This window comes from Euprymna scolopes, chromosome 28 (assembly GCF_053919585.1).
Source record: "Euprymna scolopes isolate OS-2025 chromosome 28, ASM5391958v1, whole genome shotgun sequence".
NCBI classification, from domain to species: domain Eukaryota; kingdom Metazoa; phylum Mollusca; class Cephalopoda; order Sepiida; family Sepiolidae; genus Euprymna; species Euprymna scolopes.
The window spans coordinates 30,897,882-30,916,284 of record NC_136509.1 but is presented as its reverse complement, the minus strand read 5'-3'; the positions used below and the strand labels follow the sequence as shown (position 1 = coordinate 30,916,284).

The following is an 18,403-nucleotide window of genomic DNA, read 5'->3' as shown; positions in this document are numbered from 1 at the left end:
TTTTTTTAAATAAAAAGTTTGTTTTAGACTCATACTTCTGCAGCACATGACAATAAAGTTGACAAACTCACACATAATTTTCCAAATAAATCACCGTACAAACCGACGAATATACAATCCAACTGAAAATGGATTTTTTATATATATATATATATATATATATGATGAAAATAATGGAAATAGTATTCCGACAAAATAGATAAATAAAAATTTGTTTGTTTCTTTTTATATCTCTCTCTCTCTATATATATATATGTATATATATATGTATATATATATATGCATATTATATATATATATATATATGCATATTATATATATATATATATATATATGCATATTATATATATATATATATATGCATATTATATATATATATATATATATATATATATATATATATATATATATGTTATATATAACTCCTATAATTTGAACATCCGCTTCATTCAAATTAGAGAATGCTATTCAAGTTTTGTGGTAAAAAATGTGTTGCAGTTAACTTTAATTTTCTAAGAATTAAGAAATAGTAAATGAAATTCATTTCTATATGATACTTCAAGTATATATTAAGTTGAGTTTACGATATATTGCAAGTAAGAATTGTTAAATATTATTACCAGGAACAAAAACATTGAAAATAAATCTACTCTTACTAGTTAGGTATTTATTATCTAAGTTATTATCTACAGAAATCATACATTTATGTAAAATACAGTTTTTTTAGTTATTCATTGAATGAGACTCATTGCAGTTTCTATTTTCATCGATTGAGCTCTCAGGCGCTACCATTGTATTCCGTAAGCGATGAAGAAAATCTACAATTTCTTGGTTCTGTAGCTTCTTTATGATTATATCTCTTCGGAGTGATATTGTTTGCAAAACATAGTTGTCACTAAAGTAAGGACTTTTTTCTAGAAATTTTATAACCGTCTCCATAGACTTTTCTGCATCATCCCAGCATGGTTGGTCGATAACCGTTTGGTTTCAAGAATTTTTTCTAGACCAGATGTATTCTGTGATTCTTTCAGTTCAGAAGCCTTTGGCGCTGGCCATAATTTACCCCATGCTTTTGTTAATGTGCTTGCTCGAACTTGATTCCATGCACTTGCGAGAGAAAATATGGCATCTTTGATAGTAAAATGGCGCTGAAAATCACTTATACTCACGGTACTATTCATCATATTCATTATGAAATCATTTCTGTAGAAACATTTTAAGTTCCAAATAATCCTTTGATCCATAGGTTGGATGATAGAAGTCACATTAGGTGGTAAGTAGCACACAAAAATATTCCCGCAAGATGACACTAGTTCTGACTCAGGAGGATGTGCTCTACAATCGTCCAACAGAAGCAAGCACTTTGAATCAGGTTTACCTAATTCAAGAAAACGCCTCTGAACAATTGGCACAAATTCTTGCAAAAATCATTTTTTAAACAACTGTTGATTCATCCATCCATTTCGTGAAGAATAATAGGATAATGGCAAAGGCGAAACTCCTTTCAATGCTCGGGGACACTTTGATTTGCCGATGACAAGAAGCTTAAGTTTATGAGTTCCAGAAGCATTAGCGCATACCATCACTGTTAGTTTTTCTTTATTTAATTTGAATCCTTTTATTTTCTGCTCCTCGGATCCGGCTAATGTTTTTGTAGGTAAGCACTTCCAATTTACGCCACTTTCATCAGCGTTTTAAACATCCTCTGGTTTTAAACCATAATCAGCAATTATCGTTTTAAATTTGTCACAATAATTTGATGCTCCATGTGTATCAGCAGACCGTTGTTCGTCTGACATTGTTAATTGTCTTATAGCATGTATACTCTTAAAGCTCCTACCCCAGCCTTCACTGAATTTCATATCATCTGCGATATTCAACTCTTTTCTTAAGAGATTTTGCTTTAGCAATTAACATGGGCCCAGATATTGCTACACCTTCATTCCGTTTTGCTACAAACCACTCATGCAATATTTGATCGAATTCAACTTGCTTTGGTCCGCGAAGAGTCCTTCTTTTATTTGAAGAGAAAGGAGCAGCCTTCAATATTTCCTCCTATTTCTTTTTGATGTAAAACAGTATACTTCTTCCAATCTTATAATCTCACAATATAACGCAATTTTCAACTCCAGCATCTAATTTTTCTATAATTTGACGTTTTTCGAGTGAAGTCAGTGTCACTTATTTTCTTTTAGAGTTGCAAGCCATTGTGATGGGTTGTTTTACACTATTTTAAATATAGCAATCTGAAAAAAAAAATTACAGTTAGTATAAATTAATTATCCATAACTAATCTACATTAATTACATAGTACCAATATTAACATTTCTGCGCAATATCTGATTAAACCATGTAAACAGTTTTACTGCAACTCCGCATCAAATATGCTAATACAATTCAAGTTTAGAGAAAGTCTAGGTTTAGAAGAAGTCCAAATGAAAGGAAGTCCAACTTTAGAGGAAGTTCAAATTAAAGGAGTTTTACTATATATATATATATATATATATATATATATATATATATATATATATATATATATATATATATATATATATATATATATATAGCTTAGTGAGTTAGAAGAAGAGAGTAAATTCAATTCTATAAGAAGAGACGGGATAACATAAAGCTCAACAAATTTCATTGGAGCTTATATAGGAAACAATAAGTAAATGAAGAAACAAAAATTATATAATTTGTTCCTCCTTTATCGTAGAATTCTATATAATTCCCCCTAACAACATCAATATTTTCATTAATTTATTTCGTTCCTGATGAATCCCACGCTAGACGTCACATCCCCATTATGGTACCCAGCATCTTTTCTACTCTTCTGATGAGAATAATTAGGCTTTGAAATAGCTTGGTATAAAGAGTCCCCACTATCCCCCAACTAAATGTTTGTATACCTTTATTAAATAAATGAACCATTCTATATTCACCAATATATAGTTTTTGTAACTTCATTTTCCCCTCTTATTGTTTTATATATATATATATATATATATATATATATATATATATATATATATATATATATATATATATATATATATAAACGTGAAAGTGTCTGTGTGTGTGTGTGTGTGTGTGTGTGTGTGTGTGTACATTTCCCTACGCAATAACTCTGTCAATTTTTAGTCTACAGACTCGAAATTTGATATACAGGTTACTGAGATTTGGGAAAATTGATGTGATCGGTTTTTGGCCAGAAATTTGGCTGTTAAGGCGTCAAAGTTCAACGATTTGACCGTTGAGAACTCTACCAAACTTCTCTGACAACTTTGGGTCTACACATTTGAAATTTTAGATATAGGTTCCTTGGACATAATAACTTGATTTGAGCTCAAAACAATAAATGTTAAGGGGTCATAATAGGGGTCAAAGTTAAAAAAAAAATTGACCTCTGTGGTCTCTTCCAAATTACTCAATTTCTGGTCTAAATATTTGAAATTTTACATAAAGGGTATTCAGAGATAGAGCAAGCTTTTTCATCAATTTGGGTCAAAAAATTTTAATTACCAATATATAAATGTATGTATGTATGTATGTATGTATGTATGTATGTTTGCATGTCTGCCTAAAACATTCAATAGAGGCGATGGATTTTACCAAAATCAGTATCATTTTAAAGTGTGACCTTACATATGACAAATATCGAAAAATTGGCTAAAAACATTAATATCTTCCCCTTCAACTATGCACTTTTCTACAGGGGGGGGCACTTTTTTCGCCGATTTGTTTGAAAGTTATCCTCTCCTTTAGATTGTCTAGCCATAATTTTTAAAAATTTTGCTTCCGGTTTGGCGGTGGTCGTAACAGCATAGACGTTAGGTTTTTACCCCCATTCTTTTTGTCCTTTGCGGTACGGGCTCGAGCCTGCCTTCCTACTACAACATTTTTTGTTTTTTTTGCTTGTTTTTTGTTCAACAGATACATCAAAACACCCGGGAAACGCCGGGCTGAAATGCTAGTATATATATAAAGATAGAGAGAGAGAGTGTATAGTTTTCTAGATGTAAATCCACTTAAACTTGTGATTGTTAAAGAGTGTGTAATGAATGAACAGAGCTTTATTTATATAAAAATTATTAGTTACATATGTGCATGCATGTTTCTGTGGCAATCTCTTATCGAATGTCCCACATCATCAGGCATAAAAGCTAGGGAAAAAACTTTTTTTCTATATTCTTTGACTGAGTCTATTAATAATATAATATATTTTCTCATTGAGCCTGAAAACGTGGAATAAGAGATCATCACAGAAATATGTATGCACATATGTAGCTAATAACTTTTGCATAAATAAACATCATTATATATATATATATATATATATATATATATATATATATATATATATATATATATATATATACTAGCATGGAAACCCGACGTTGCCCGGGATTGAAGATGATCAACAAATGTTTCACACTCCCATATTTTTATTGTCATCGAAGTCGGTGAAATTTACCACTTTTCAATCAAATCGATTGATTGCCTGCTTTAGTTGGAGACTCATCACATTGCACCAGGAGAAAGTTTCACATACCTCCCCAAAGTGACTAAGTTCACAATAGTTTGCAGTCTAAATTGCACAGTAGAGAACCTACTGTTGATTTTATAAAATTATTTTTTATACATAATGGCTTGAATTAAAGTTTAAAATACAAAAGTCAAGTATCATGCTTCAATTGTGCTCTAAACAGAAACATTTATTTTGAACACGCCCTTGTCATATCAAAGTATCTACTGTTGATTTTATATACCTGGCCTTACTGCTTGTGTGATGATAATGGCTTTAAGTGTAAAATAAAATTGAATTATTTCGATGGTCGATATTTATCAAAGATATTCTGATACAAAACCTATCTAAGAACACTGCCAGGCACATAGAATACCTTTGAGTGAAATTTCATAAAAATCGGCTGAGCTGATTTCGAGTTCATAGGGAACGAACTCAGAAACGCATATAATAGTGGGGATAGAGACATATTCCTTTCACATAAAAAGAACAAGAAGAATATCATTCTAGAACAGATAACATTAATTCCCAGAACAGAATAGCTTTGCTCCAGTTATATGTCCCTTTAAAAAGCTTTTCCCAGCACTGCTTTGGGATGTTTTAGATTTTTCTCCAACAACAAACTGACACGATGATGTCAGGATAATGTAGTTGAGGATAGTGAAATCTTTGCTACATCATCACATTGAAGATTCTCTTTCAACAGGTAGCCATCATCTTTGGGACACTAGTAAACATGTATTAAAAAAATGAAATAAATTAATGATACATACTTATCTGAGAAAGAGCTTGAAGAGTCAGGTGAGATGAGCACCTTGTCCAAGAGCGCAGTTTCGCTGTCTTTTCGTTGCGAAAGAGTTCTGGGACTCAAAGATTGGAAATCAAAAATATCTGAAACACAAAATCATTTTCCTTTGAAAAACGATCATCAATTAATTACTTATTCATTTTTTATGATTTCTTATTAGATGACTGAATTCATTTCACGATTACATTAAATTATATTTATGCATAGTTTCTACATTCTGCATAATTGCATAGAATTTGGGATGAAAACGTTCTAGCACACAGACATTATTTTATATCTACCTATCTATCTATCTATCTAGCTAGCTAAAAGTGACCTTGTCAGTGTGTGTGCAAAAAGTCTCTATCAAACTCCTCTCTGAATATTTCGTCTACAAACTTGAAACTTGCTATATAGGATATTTGAACCCCCGAAAACATTTTTGATTTGCGTGTTAGCCTGTAAAAATAGCTACTAAGTAGTCAAAATAGATAAAGAATCAGTCGACCTTGGCAGGAGTAAATCAACTAACTTCTGTGCATATACTTTTAGCTTGAAGTTGCTTAATTTTTAGTCTTTTTTAATCCATCTGGCAATAGCTCAGATGGTAACAATGAAGGCTGAAGTGCTAAATAATGACTATGGCTGGAGTGTTGGATGTTTTTGGTTTCAATTCCAGCTGATGGCACTAAAGTAATTGTTTTTAATTTTTGAAATCATAACTATATACTCATATATTGAGTACAATATAATAATCAATAGAGAATTTGCTCTATAATAATAAATACAAAATCTGCACGAATTGAGATATCATATTTAAGCATATTTTACGACTGGGCAAATAAATAAAATAATGCACATGAAAACAAGACATTCCTCATTCATTCATGTCAAAAGATAAACTTAAACATTTTTTTTTTATTTTGATATAAATTTTAATGTAACGGAAAGAAAAAAAAGAAAAAAGAAATCAATTTGCCATTTAGAAAAAACGTTTGGTACTTGTTGACAATCAAATCGGTTCCTCTACAGAAAGAAATGTGAAACTTCAGCCCCTGTCCCACCGACGAAATGTTGCATCCCTCTGCCTATTTTACAAGTATTTTAATGGTGAATGCTCTGAAGAACTACAAGCACTTGTACCCCCTCGACAAAAATACCCCAAGAAACCCGACAAGCAGCAAAGTCCCACCCCTACATGTAAGAAAGTCTTTTACTTTAGTAGTTTCTTCCCCAGAACTGCAGGACTTCGGAATTCTCTTCCGGTTTCCTGCTTCCACAACTGTACTGACATGCAGAAGTTCAAGTATAATGTGAACAGACATCTTGCTGCTAAACTCCCTACATAGTACCCCTGAAACTTAGGCCCCTGATAGTAGCCCCCTACATCAAAGTGGCAATATGCCTTGTTTGGGGTGAAAATGTAATAAAAAAAAAATTAAAAAAAAGAAAAAAAAAGAAGATTGCAAAAATAATATATTTGTTACATTAAAAAATAAAAAAAAACAATAACAATAATAATAATAGTTAATTAATACAATGTTTCTTTTCAAAACCAATAGGTAAATTAGTTAACCTTGCGACTAATATCACATCATATAAAAAAGATTTCATGTCTATCATGTAAAGTTAAACTTTAGTAGGATGTATTCCGATTACTGCTATAGCTGTTCATTTGAACCTAAAATCATAAAAACTGGTCAGTCATCTCATAAGATGTATAGCAATAACATACTGAATTTTTAAGAGTCTATGGCAATTTTAAATGCCTCTACAAAAAAAGTCTGGAAACTTATTTTTTTCACATAGGCATCACCACTTATCAAAGCCCAAAGGCCACTCGAGGATAAGGGTTAATGAGTGTACAGTAGTCAATGGGACAATATCATAGTAATCGTTAATAGTGGAAATTTTGGCAACTTGGATTACTTAAGTGGAATGGCTCATTAATAATTTGTTTACATTGGACTTGAAGACGACCAAATTGTAGTCAGCTAGAAAGAATGGGGGAAATTATTGGTAGTGGTTTCAGTTAGAGGAGTGTTCTTTTGTGAAAGTTTGATGAGGGGAGACCATAGATTGGAGCTCAGACGAGCATTTGCCATGAAAATAATGATAAAGCAGAGACAGGTTTGCAATGTCTCTTCTGTGAGAAAGAGGTTGCAGGGAAAAGAGCATCCTTCACTAGGCTATGAAGTCTATTTTGAACTCTGTCAAGGCAGGATTTAGAACTTTCTAGCAGCTCCTGCCCAGATGTGACAACAGTACTCCATCTTTGAACGTACCTGGCTCCTATATAGGGAGAGAATTGTATCAGCAGTAAAATATCTATTGGAGCGGTAGAAGGATCCCATCATTTTTCCAGCCAACTTATTGAAAGCACCTCATACATAAGCAACTTATATAAAAAAAAAAAGATTGTTCATCTATCGTGTAGAGTTGAATTAGTTTTATAACTGTTAGTGCGGGAAAGGATCCCAACTTTTGCATTTATTCATTTTGATATAACGGAAATTCAGATTAATATTAGATTCTTAGGAGTACCATTCTCACATCTTATTTCCATGTTTCACTCCGATTTCACAAGGATCAGTGGTGAAATGGATAGAGTACTTGAAAATTTACACTTCTGGAGCAGTGGTGGGATTCAAATTTTTTAAGAACAGGTTCTAAGAAAATGTTAATAAGAATAAAGAATCTACTATAATATAGGGGTTTACGTAATTTTAACAACTGGTTCGCCGAACTCATATTTTTAAGCATCAGTTTGCATGAACTGGTGCGAACCGGCTGAATTCCATAACTGTTCTGGAGGTTAAAAGCAGCACTAAAAATACAATCGCAAATTACTTAACACTTCTACATGGTCATGGCTGATGGAACAAGAGCGTGCTAATCCAATGGATTAAATAAAAGGTTCCGTTCAAAAGTACAGATTCTCAAGTTCAACAGAAAGGTTCCTGAGTTCATTAAGACACACTTAACTACTTTTAAAAAATGAAGATTTATTGCTTTAATACTAAATAATAAATTCCCAACAAATAAAGCATATGCCATGACTAGAAATCAAAATGGAAACCTTAAAAAATTATATTACTAGTTTCGATTGGACTATTGTTCTCATCTTGAGTGTTATTTATGCAACGAGATAATCCCCTGTCAAACTTTATTAGAGTTGCCTCCCCTTTGTCAACCAAATTTTTTTCACACATACGCTCCAAGAATACCATCTACAGAGCCAGTAACTTTTCTTTCTTTTTTTTTTTATTTTCCAAGATAATTACCAACATGCCTGATGAAGAGCAAAGGCTACACCGACCAGAACGTTGCACAAATAACAGTGAAGATGAGAATAATAGTCCGATCAAAATCAGTAATATAAAAAAATCAACCCTCATCTAAAAAATTCAGAACTGTAATTCAAGTGATAAAAAAGTAAATGAATAAACATTATCAATAACATTGGAAATTATTTTAATACAATTTATTTTAGCGTTAAAAACATCTCATATTGAAGATATATTAGAATTAGTATCTCCTATAATTAATTAATATAATTAATATAATTAAAATAAATATTAAAATGTGTTTCTTGGTTAAAAAGGAAGACGGAAATGTTTACGTTTTATTTTATAACGAAATTTGTTAGTTAGCCTGACGAATTCCTACATGGAATGAAAGACTAACACTTTCGTGATTTGTGTATATCTTTTTTTTTTCTTTCTTGATTTTACTGCTTTTTCATTTTCACCCAAAACAAGGCACAGTGCCACTGACGTAAGGAGCTACTAGATACTATTTGGGACCAAATTTGCAAGGATACTATGTATGGAGTTGAGCAGCAATATGTCTGTTCACATTACACTTGAACTTCGGCATGTCAGTACAGTAAGGGAAACAAGGAACAGGGAGGGAATTCCAAAGTCTAGCAGCATAAGAGTGGGATTTTACTGCTTGTCAGATTAGTCGGAGGTATTTACGCTGAGGGGGAAGGAGCCACGAGTGTTTGGCAAGTTTTGTGGCATAAAATTACTTACCTGGCAAAAATTCGGTCTCTTCACGTTTAAGACTTTTTGCTTTGTCCAGATTTCTTCGACTCAAACCACCACCTTCAACATCCAGTTTTTTGGCCCTCGGACTTTCCTTGTTTGTATGTCCATGTTTTCCAGATAACAAACTATCACTGGAACTTTCTCTACTCAGACTATCGGAACTGAATTCTCTATTACGAGGAGTCAGGTTCTTTAACGGTGGGAGCGGCAGATTTAAACCCTTGCTATCCTTCGTGATGTCTTTGAGGTAATCATCAAACAGAAGAGGGGCGTTCTGCGCGTCGTTCTTTGGCTGTCTTTCAGAAAGGACAGGAGACATTAACGGGGATGTGATTTGAGTTAAAGAAGCCTTTCTAGACAGCTGCGGTTGGCAGTTAGATACATTATAAAGGTCACTTTCCGTTGAGCTTCGTTTGGAGAGCGGACTGATATTATTATTGAGTTGTAGAAGTGACCGAGCAGAGGTAGATAAGTCGATTGTTGTGCCGTTGGTGAAAATGTGGTTTCCACAACCTTTTTCAAGGTCAGCATCATAAAGGAGTTCTTCACCAACAGAGATCTTTATGTGTTTCACACCAGTGTTTAATTCCTGCAAAAATACAAAGAAAAACAGAATAAATAATAGTTTGGTTGGCTTATTTTTGCAGCGTTACCACCTCTTTTCGAGTTATCTAATGCCAAATCCAGTCAGTTTTGTAAAAGATTTTATGCTTCAAGTTCTTTATGCCCTCAAATATTTATTCATGATGTTTGGTTTAGTCGTTTTGTTTTATGGAATACTAGCGAGGGGTACCCGGCGTTGTCCGGGTGTTTGAGGGGGGAGGGGTTAAAAAAAAAAGTAAGTATGAGGATCGAATCCGAACCCTTGAGGCAAAGTTGTAAATTAAAGTGTGAAAAAAAACAAAAAAAACATGCGATGTTAACCATTGTCCCACCGCGAGATGCTAACGGAAACACATTTGAATTTATTTAATTAGTTGGATTTAGCAGGTGCCCGTTTTAATGAGTTAATGAGGTCAAGTTTGACTGCGGGATAGTATTCATTTACTGCTGAACGCTTTTTTTCCCACCCCCAAGATGTTATTGGAAAAAGACTAACCCACATGCGGCGAGCGACAAATATTGAATATTTATCTTCCTGAAATCGACCAAATTAAATAGACAGGTGAGCTTCGTTGTTAACTGTGAGATATTACGATTTATATGTGATATAAAAAGTTTTAAAAAGTTGTGAACCGACCGACCGCTTCTCTCTGAAAGAAGCCTTTTGTAGACACACAGAAAAAGCGAACACACATACATCCATACATTTTCGCTTTTATATTTATAGATAAACCATATTTAGGTTATTTTATGCCTGTCTGGTCGTTTTGATAAAAGTTTTTATGCTTAAAGTTCTTTATATTTTGCTTTGCAGATCAGGATTAAGTTGTGCAAAATGAAAAGCAAAAAATAATAATATCAATGTTTGGTGCATTTTAAGTCAGGAAGCCGGCATAACAGAGCACATATGCAAATGCATGCGAAATGCAAAATGATGTTACTATAAAAAAATATTAGAGAGGATGATCACGTGAGAGAAGTCACACATGGCGGAAGAATGAGGAAAACAGAAAAAAGTGAGTTCAAGTTCCTTCCTATTTTTTGTCAACTTTGCGACTGAAGCTACAACGTGTTGGTTCCCTTACAATGTTACACTGATATCTTCGGGCAGCCTGATCTGGTAGCGCCATATAAATAATACAGAGACATCATCATCTTTTTGCTTCTATATAATAAAGTAAAGCCGGTCTATTTTATGAAGTTTATCATCAATAGCTTTGCATCTGACAAACTAATATTTGATTCTGACTAACCAGACTGCAGTTGTAAACCAGAGAGATCCGATATGGAGCCCCCTCCCTCTTTTCTGAAGCCCTTCCTCCTGGTCCAGAAGCACCTTGGATCCAGTAAAGAATACTTAACTGTACGAGAACAGAAATGGGACAATCAAAAGTTGCCTGATGTCCTATGTATGTATAAAAAACACCTCGGAAACCAAAATCATCAAATAGATACTAGCAATGTACTCCTTATCAGGTAACACTAACACAGGCAACAATACAAATATTTTTCTCACCTAAAAAAAATAAAAACTGACTCACATCAAAATGATTCACTCACTATCCACGTTTACTATGTTCCCTACTGAGGCTCAATGCTATCTGAATGTTCTTATGCTAGATTTGGAATTCCCTTCCTGGTTCTTGTTTCCCTAACTGTACTGATATGCCGAAGTTCAAGTGTAATGTGAACATACACCTTGCTGCTCAACTCCCTACATAGTATCCCAGCAAATTTGGTCCCAAATAGTAGCTAGTAGTCCCTTACATCAGTGGCACTGGGCCTTGTTTGAGGTGAAAATGAAAAGGCAAAATTAAAAAAGAAAAAAAGGTATACACAAATCACAAAAGGACGTAAGGGGCTACTATTTGGGACCATGCGTAGGAAAGATTAGCAAGATGTTGGTTTAGATTACATTTAAACTTTTGCATATCAGTACAGTCACAGAATTCCAAAGTCTAGCTGTTCAAGGGAAGAAACTATTAGAGTAGAAAGCTTTTTGGCATTTAGGGACCTCAACAGTGAAGGGGTGTGATTTTGTTGCTAAGCAGATTTGTCAAATGGACACATGTGCAACGAGTTCATCAGAGCATATTCCATTGCAGTGATGGGACAGGAGTTGGAGCTTAGTTATTAAATACTTTTGTTAATACAATTTCCGTTGATTATACCACCAAGGCCACAACACATTACAAACTTTCTTTATCCTGATCCGTTTAACTCCATCTCAACAGTACAACACGCAGCTTATATATATAAGAAAATGAGATAGGCATCATTCTTTCCTTATTTCCAGGTTCATTTGTCAGTTCAAATGAGAATCCAATTAGAATCAAAACAAGAATCAAATTACTTATCGTGAAATTACTTTTACTTCCAGAGAAAACAAGACGTTAATTAAATTCTTATTAACAACATTTCTTGTAAGACTAGAAAACAAAAAAAAAAGAAGAGTTTTTACAGAATGATAAAAACTGTTTCCAAGTACTTTTATTTGATTACAAGATAATTACAATTGATTTTATTTTTACTAGCCTGGGTGCCCAGCGTTGCCCGGGTGTTTGGAGGTGGGTGTTGAGCCAAAAAAAAAGAAAAAAAAAAAAAAAAAAAAAGTGATGTTTTTGCTGTTGCACCCATCGCCAAACCAGAAGTGGCAAAGGTTAAAATTAAGGCTAGTCAATCAAAAAGAGATGACTTTCGAAAATATCGGTGAAAAAAGTGACTCCCTCCTTGTAGAAAAGTGTCCAGTTGAGAGTGAAGGAATTAACGTATTTAGCCAATTTTTCAATATTTGTCATCCGAATGGTCGAGCTTCAAAACGATATAAGTCTCATGAAAATCCGTCGCCGCTGTCAAAAGTTTTTGCAAGACATACAAACATACATATATACATTTAAACGTTAACCACTCGGCCAGCAAGAATGAGTTACTGAAAGAAGTTTGAATTTATTTAATTAAGAGAATTGACAGGTGCCCGCAGTAAATGACGTGAAGTAGAAGTCATAGAGTTAACATTTTCTGCAAGCGTTACGACGACAACATAAGCAATAGCTATTCAGCAGTGAAAAAAAAAACGTGTGATGTTAACGATTGCTCCACCGCGAGATGCTAACGGAAACATGTTTGAATTTATTTAATTACTTGGATTTGGCAGGTGCCCGTTTTAATGAGTTAATGAGGTCAAGTTTGACTGCGAGATAGTATTCATTTACTGCGGAACGCTTTTTTTATTTTTATTTTACCAAGATGTTATAGGAAAAAGACTAACCTACATGCGGCGAGTGACAAATGTTGAATATTTATCTTCCCGAAATCGAACAAATTAAATAGACAGGCGAGCTTCGTTGTTAACTCTGAGATATTATGATTTATATGTGATATAAAAAGTTTTTAAAAGTTGTGAAGTGACCGACCGCTTCTCTGAAAAAAGCCTTTTGTAGACACACAGAAAAAGCGAACACACATACATACATACATACATACATACATACATACATACATACATACATTTTCGCTTTTATATTTATAGATTCCCAAGATGGACACATGGTGCAATGGATAAAGGGGTTCAAAAATAACAACCGGCTCTAAGTAACAGTTTTTTGGAGGTTTATGGTCCAGTCCTTATTACAGGCAATACTCCTGTCCTGGTGTGGTATGCATTCTTCTGATCAGGTTTAATCAATTTCCTCTCAGAATATTAAATTTACAGTACTAGACCATAACTTCCCCACCCCATGAAAAAACAAACATAAAGGAAAAATGTTATGATGTATGCACCCATAATGGAAGAAATTTATCATGCACCAAAAATCATATAAATTGATTCATAAGTTTGATTTAAAAAAAAGAAAGTCAAATTTTATGGCTAAACGACAATCTCTCAATGCTATTTTTCAAAGGGTTTGAAGAACAGGAGAGATAATTTCAAATAATTTAAATGGACAAGATTTTAGAAAGTTATTCTTAATCTAGGTAGGGAAAGAGCATTGGAAAAACTCAAATTCATCACTGATTAGCTCCCCCTTATAACACTCTTCAGAAATAGAGTTTAAAATTAACTTTGTACATCATCGTAATGCCTATGAATTTCCATTAATCGTTTAAAAACGATTTTATGTATGAAAATAAAACTATTTGATCAATTTACATTATTTCTTTTTTTGTGTATGAAATTTTCTTTTTTGCCACAAGTATGTACATCATGAAGATTTTTATTTTATTTTTGTTTGCTTTGGTGTGAGTGGACGGGTTATGGACTAGCATCAAATTCACAAGTGGTTCCCAGATACACGCATATCCTACTCAGGTGACATCATTTTTACACTGTTAATATTGATATTGGCCAGGTTCAATGTTGCTTAACTTTGGTGATCTACCATAGTTATGTCATATGCTGGTGTTGCTAAGAGTAAAATAAAAATTACTTAAAACGTCTATGTGTTCATCACTGATGGAACAAGAACAATCTACCCTTGTGGATAAAATAATAATAAAAGATCAAGTGTAGAAAGAAAACAGTCAGCAGAAGTATAAATCAAATCCAATTTTATTGCCTGTTAGAACAGTGTTTTGTATATAACTGTTAGAACAGTGTTTTGTATATAACTGTTAGAACAGTGTTTTGTATATAACTGTTAGAACAGTGTTTTGTATATAACTGTTAGAACAGTCTTTTGTATATAACTGTTAGAACTGTGTTTTGTATATAACTGTTAGAACAGTGTTTTGTATATAACTGTTAAAACTGTTTTGTATATAACTGTTAGAACAGTGTTTTGTATATAACTGTTAGAACAGTGTTTTGTATATAACTGTTAGAACAGTGTTTTGTATATAACTGTTAGAACTGTGTTTTGTATATAACTGTTAGAACAGTGTTTTGTATATAACTGTTAGAACAGTCTTTTGTATATAACTGTTAGAACTGTGTTTTGTATATAACTGTTAGAACAGTGTTTTGTATATAACTGTTAGAACAGTCTTTTGTATATAACTGTTAGAACTGTGTTTTGTATATAACTGTTAGAACAGTGTTTTGTATATAACTGTTAAAACTGTTTTGTATATAACTGTTAGAACAGTCTTTTGTATATAACTGTTAGAACTGTGTTTTGTATATAACTGTTAGAACAGTGTTTTGTATATAACTGTTAAAACTGTTTTGTATATAACTGTTAGAACAGTGTTTTGTATATAACTGTTAGAACAGTGTTTTGTATATAACTGTTAGAACAGTGTTTTGTATATAACTGGCGTTAATCATGTTTTAATTGGTGTCGTAGTAAAATTGCTAAAAGGTTCAAACGTACTAAATCACTCAAACTCAGTTTAAACATGGACATCAGTTTTGATATAATGCTGATGGCAACCTTCTGTCTCATGAGACAATGGTGTTTTGCATCTAGTCTGGTGGACTGCAGCATCTTCTGTGGCTATTCGAAGCTAGAATTGGCTCTCCTGATACAGGCCTGGGCAGGTAATAAGGAGACCTAGGTTTGTCCAGTTACCTGGGATCTCCCTCTCAGTGTTGGATACAGACAAAGTCTGACGGAAAGGCAAGCCAATATGATCGGAGCCAGTGCAGCTGCAGGAGTTGCTAGAAAGGTATTGCAGTGCTTTACCATCAACCTAGTGGGATTCCAAACCAGTTCTTTTGTCGAGGTTTACTCCCTTTGCCCATAGCTGATAAAAATTTAGAAATGTTGATGAAAATAATGCAGATCCTCATTGTAGTTATTGTTGTATAAAAATGAAAGAATTGATAAGTAAATATATTTTATTCTAAAATTTGAAGCATAATCTGGAACAGCACTGCAAAAAAAAAAAAATGCTTGAACTGGTTCTGCTCTTCCAATTGGAAGCAGACTTTGTAATGAACTTTATTGTAGAAGTTGGAAGTTGTGGAGTCATTTTTGCTATCTTGTTGACGTAATCTGTAATGATGATGGATGTGAATTAAGTTTGATCTCGCGTGTGCATGTTGCATGATAAGAGTCAAATTTCACTGAGTTATAAATTTGATAGTCTTCATGCAAGGGAAATAACTCAATTTATACTTTCCTTTTTTTTTTTCTTTTTGCTGAGGACAAGACAGAGTTATTACCCTTAATAAATAATTAAACTGTTTTTTTTACATTTTTTTTACTAAAATAGTATTTTTGTTCATGGTTTTATTCTTATTAAAAACGAGTAAAAATTATGAGAAATGTTACTAATATGGTTTTAATTAAATAAGAATTTCTTATTTTAAATTTATTCATTAAAGAAAATCAAATTATTTCAGATCTGTATGCATAGTTAAAAAGAAAAAAAAACTCTACCAAACATCATTTAAGCAGGTTAAAAAAGAAATATTTTTATTTTATTAGTGGCCTGTGGATAAAAGTGTTTGTCTTCAGTCCCAATATATTATGCTACCATGAGTTCAAATCTCATATTAAATAATAATTTTTTTTTAAATTATTTTTTACTATAGCAGTCCAGTTATTCCCTATCTGATATCAATCATTATTATAAATTTGAATAAAAAAAAACATTTAATAGATAAAATAAAATATGCATCAAGTGCACTTGAAAACCAAATCACAACATAATATTAGGAAAATAAACAAATATTTTACTTGTTTGAAATTTATCACAAATATATTTTAGAGGTAGACGCCATCTTTAGTGTGTTGTTTTTTTTTTTCTTCCTTGCCATGTTGTAAATTTGGAGCAAGAAGTCTGTTTGTATAGAGCCGCGTGTTGTATCTGGTGGTTGTATTTTGAAATGTTTGAACTGTGCGTAGTTAACGCAAGAATAACGTCAAGAATGAGAGTTCAATAGAAACGTTGTTTTAATTTGAATAAAATACTACCTCTGAAATATATTTGTGATAAATTTCAAACAAGTAAAATATTTGTTTATTTTTCTAATATTATATTGTGATTTGGTTTCAAGTGCACTTGTTCCTTGATGCATATTTTATTTTATTCAAATTAAAAAAAAACGTTTCTATTGAACTCTCATTCTTTATGTTTAATAGATGTTCTAAATTTCTAATCTTTTATTTTTATTAAAAAAGTGGATAAAAATGTAATAAATGTTCATTAAAATGTTTTTATTTTAATAAGACTATAAAAATATTTTTATATTCATGTTTATTTATTTGATGCAACTACGCTATAAAAAAAAGCGAAATTCAAAATGTTTAATAATAATTTCAAGGCAAACCAATGGTCTATACTTACTTGTAATATTGCAGTAATGAATATATCCGAAAATTATGAAAAACGGCAAGGTAGAAAAAAATTTAAAAGAAAGCAAAAATAAAATGTTTGGCTAAAAAAACCTGGAGAGTTACAAGGGAAAGTAAATAGTGTGTAACTATTAGACACTTTTTAATAAATTGTGCATTAACAATCATAAATATGAGTTAATTTGCCTTGTTTTTAGTATAACTGAGTTACTTCCCTTGTTATTACTTCATGTCTTCCTAAAGAAATATAGCAAGGGTTTTTTTACAATAAAGATCGAAAACTAGTGTTTTTTTTAATAATGTGATAATATTTAAGTACTTCTGATATGCAAATTAAGTAGATATCCTTGCTTTTAGTTGAAAGTAACACAAAAAAAGTCAGTAAATACCATTTTTTTGGTTTTTTAATCGATTTCTTTGTTTTCCAAATTTTGCTATTATAGTGTAGTTGTACCATTTATTTTAGACAGTCATACTGTTATTTTACTCATTATAAACCATTCTTAGTGTATGATTACTATTTCCTGTTAGTTTCAGTGCTATGTGACCAGTAGTTTAAGTGTTTATCAGTTAAATATTTTAACCGACAGACAAACATACATACATCTACTGTTTTATTTATATAAAAGAAGGTGAATACTTTAACCAACCTTGAAGGAAAAGTCTTAGTAGTTGATAACCCAAAAGAGTGACATCAGTTAGGAAACTTTCCAGTTTGGTTCAAATAAGGCTTGCAAACAGTTTGAAAGACAATTACATTCAAGTGGCAATACGAGTCTATTTTTAACTGAAAGCAATAAGAAAACTTATTCTAAGTAGATACTTAGATTTCATTTTCCTTTCTCTCCTACTGGGGTTTAAAAATACCTGATATGATACCCAGGTGTAAGATTACACTTCTTGGAAAGATGGACCAGCATAGTTTGAAAGACGATTGTGTAGGTATGGCATTTAACTTGAAAGATCATTGTATATTTTTATGCACCATTTATTAAGAAAACTATTAACATAAATTCAATGGGGAAAAAATCATTTTTATTTCATATATCAAGTAAAGTGAAACCTTTCCTTATTTCCTTTACTGGTATAGCTGTGTGTGTGTGTGTGTGTGTGTGTGTGTGTGTGTGTGTGTGTGTGTGTGTGTGTGTGTGTGTGTGTATAGCTGTGTGTGTGTGTATAGCTATGTGTGTGTGTG

The 18,403-nt window shown here is 32.4% G+C and overlaps 1 protein-coding gene across 3 annotated transcripts in view; it reads right to left on the bottom strand.

Annotated features, from left to right (window-relative positions):
* Positions 1–18,403, bottom strand: part of LOC145249553 (katanin-interacting protein-like) — a 648,058-nt gene that overhangs the window by 455,512 nt on the left and 174,143 nt on the right. For all 3 annotated transcript variants that reach the window (XM_080111227.1, XM_080111229.1, XM_080111228.1), the window contains exons 16-17: positions 9,350–9,953; positions 5,299–5,416 (exon numbers count right to left, since the gene is read on the bottom strand). In XM_080111227.1, coding sequence (XP_079967353.1) covers positions 5,299–5,416; positions 9,350–9,953 — 722 coding nt within the window. The remainder of the gene's footprint in view (positions 1–5,298; positions 5,417–9,349; positions 9,954–18,403) is intronic.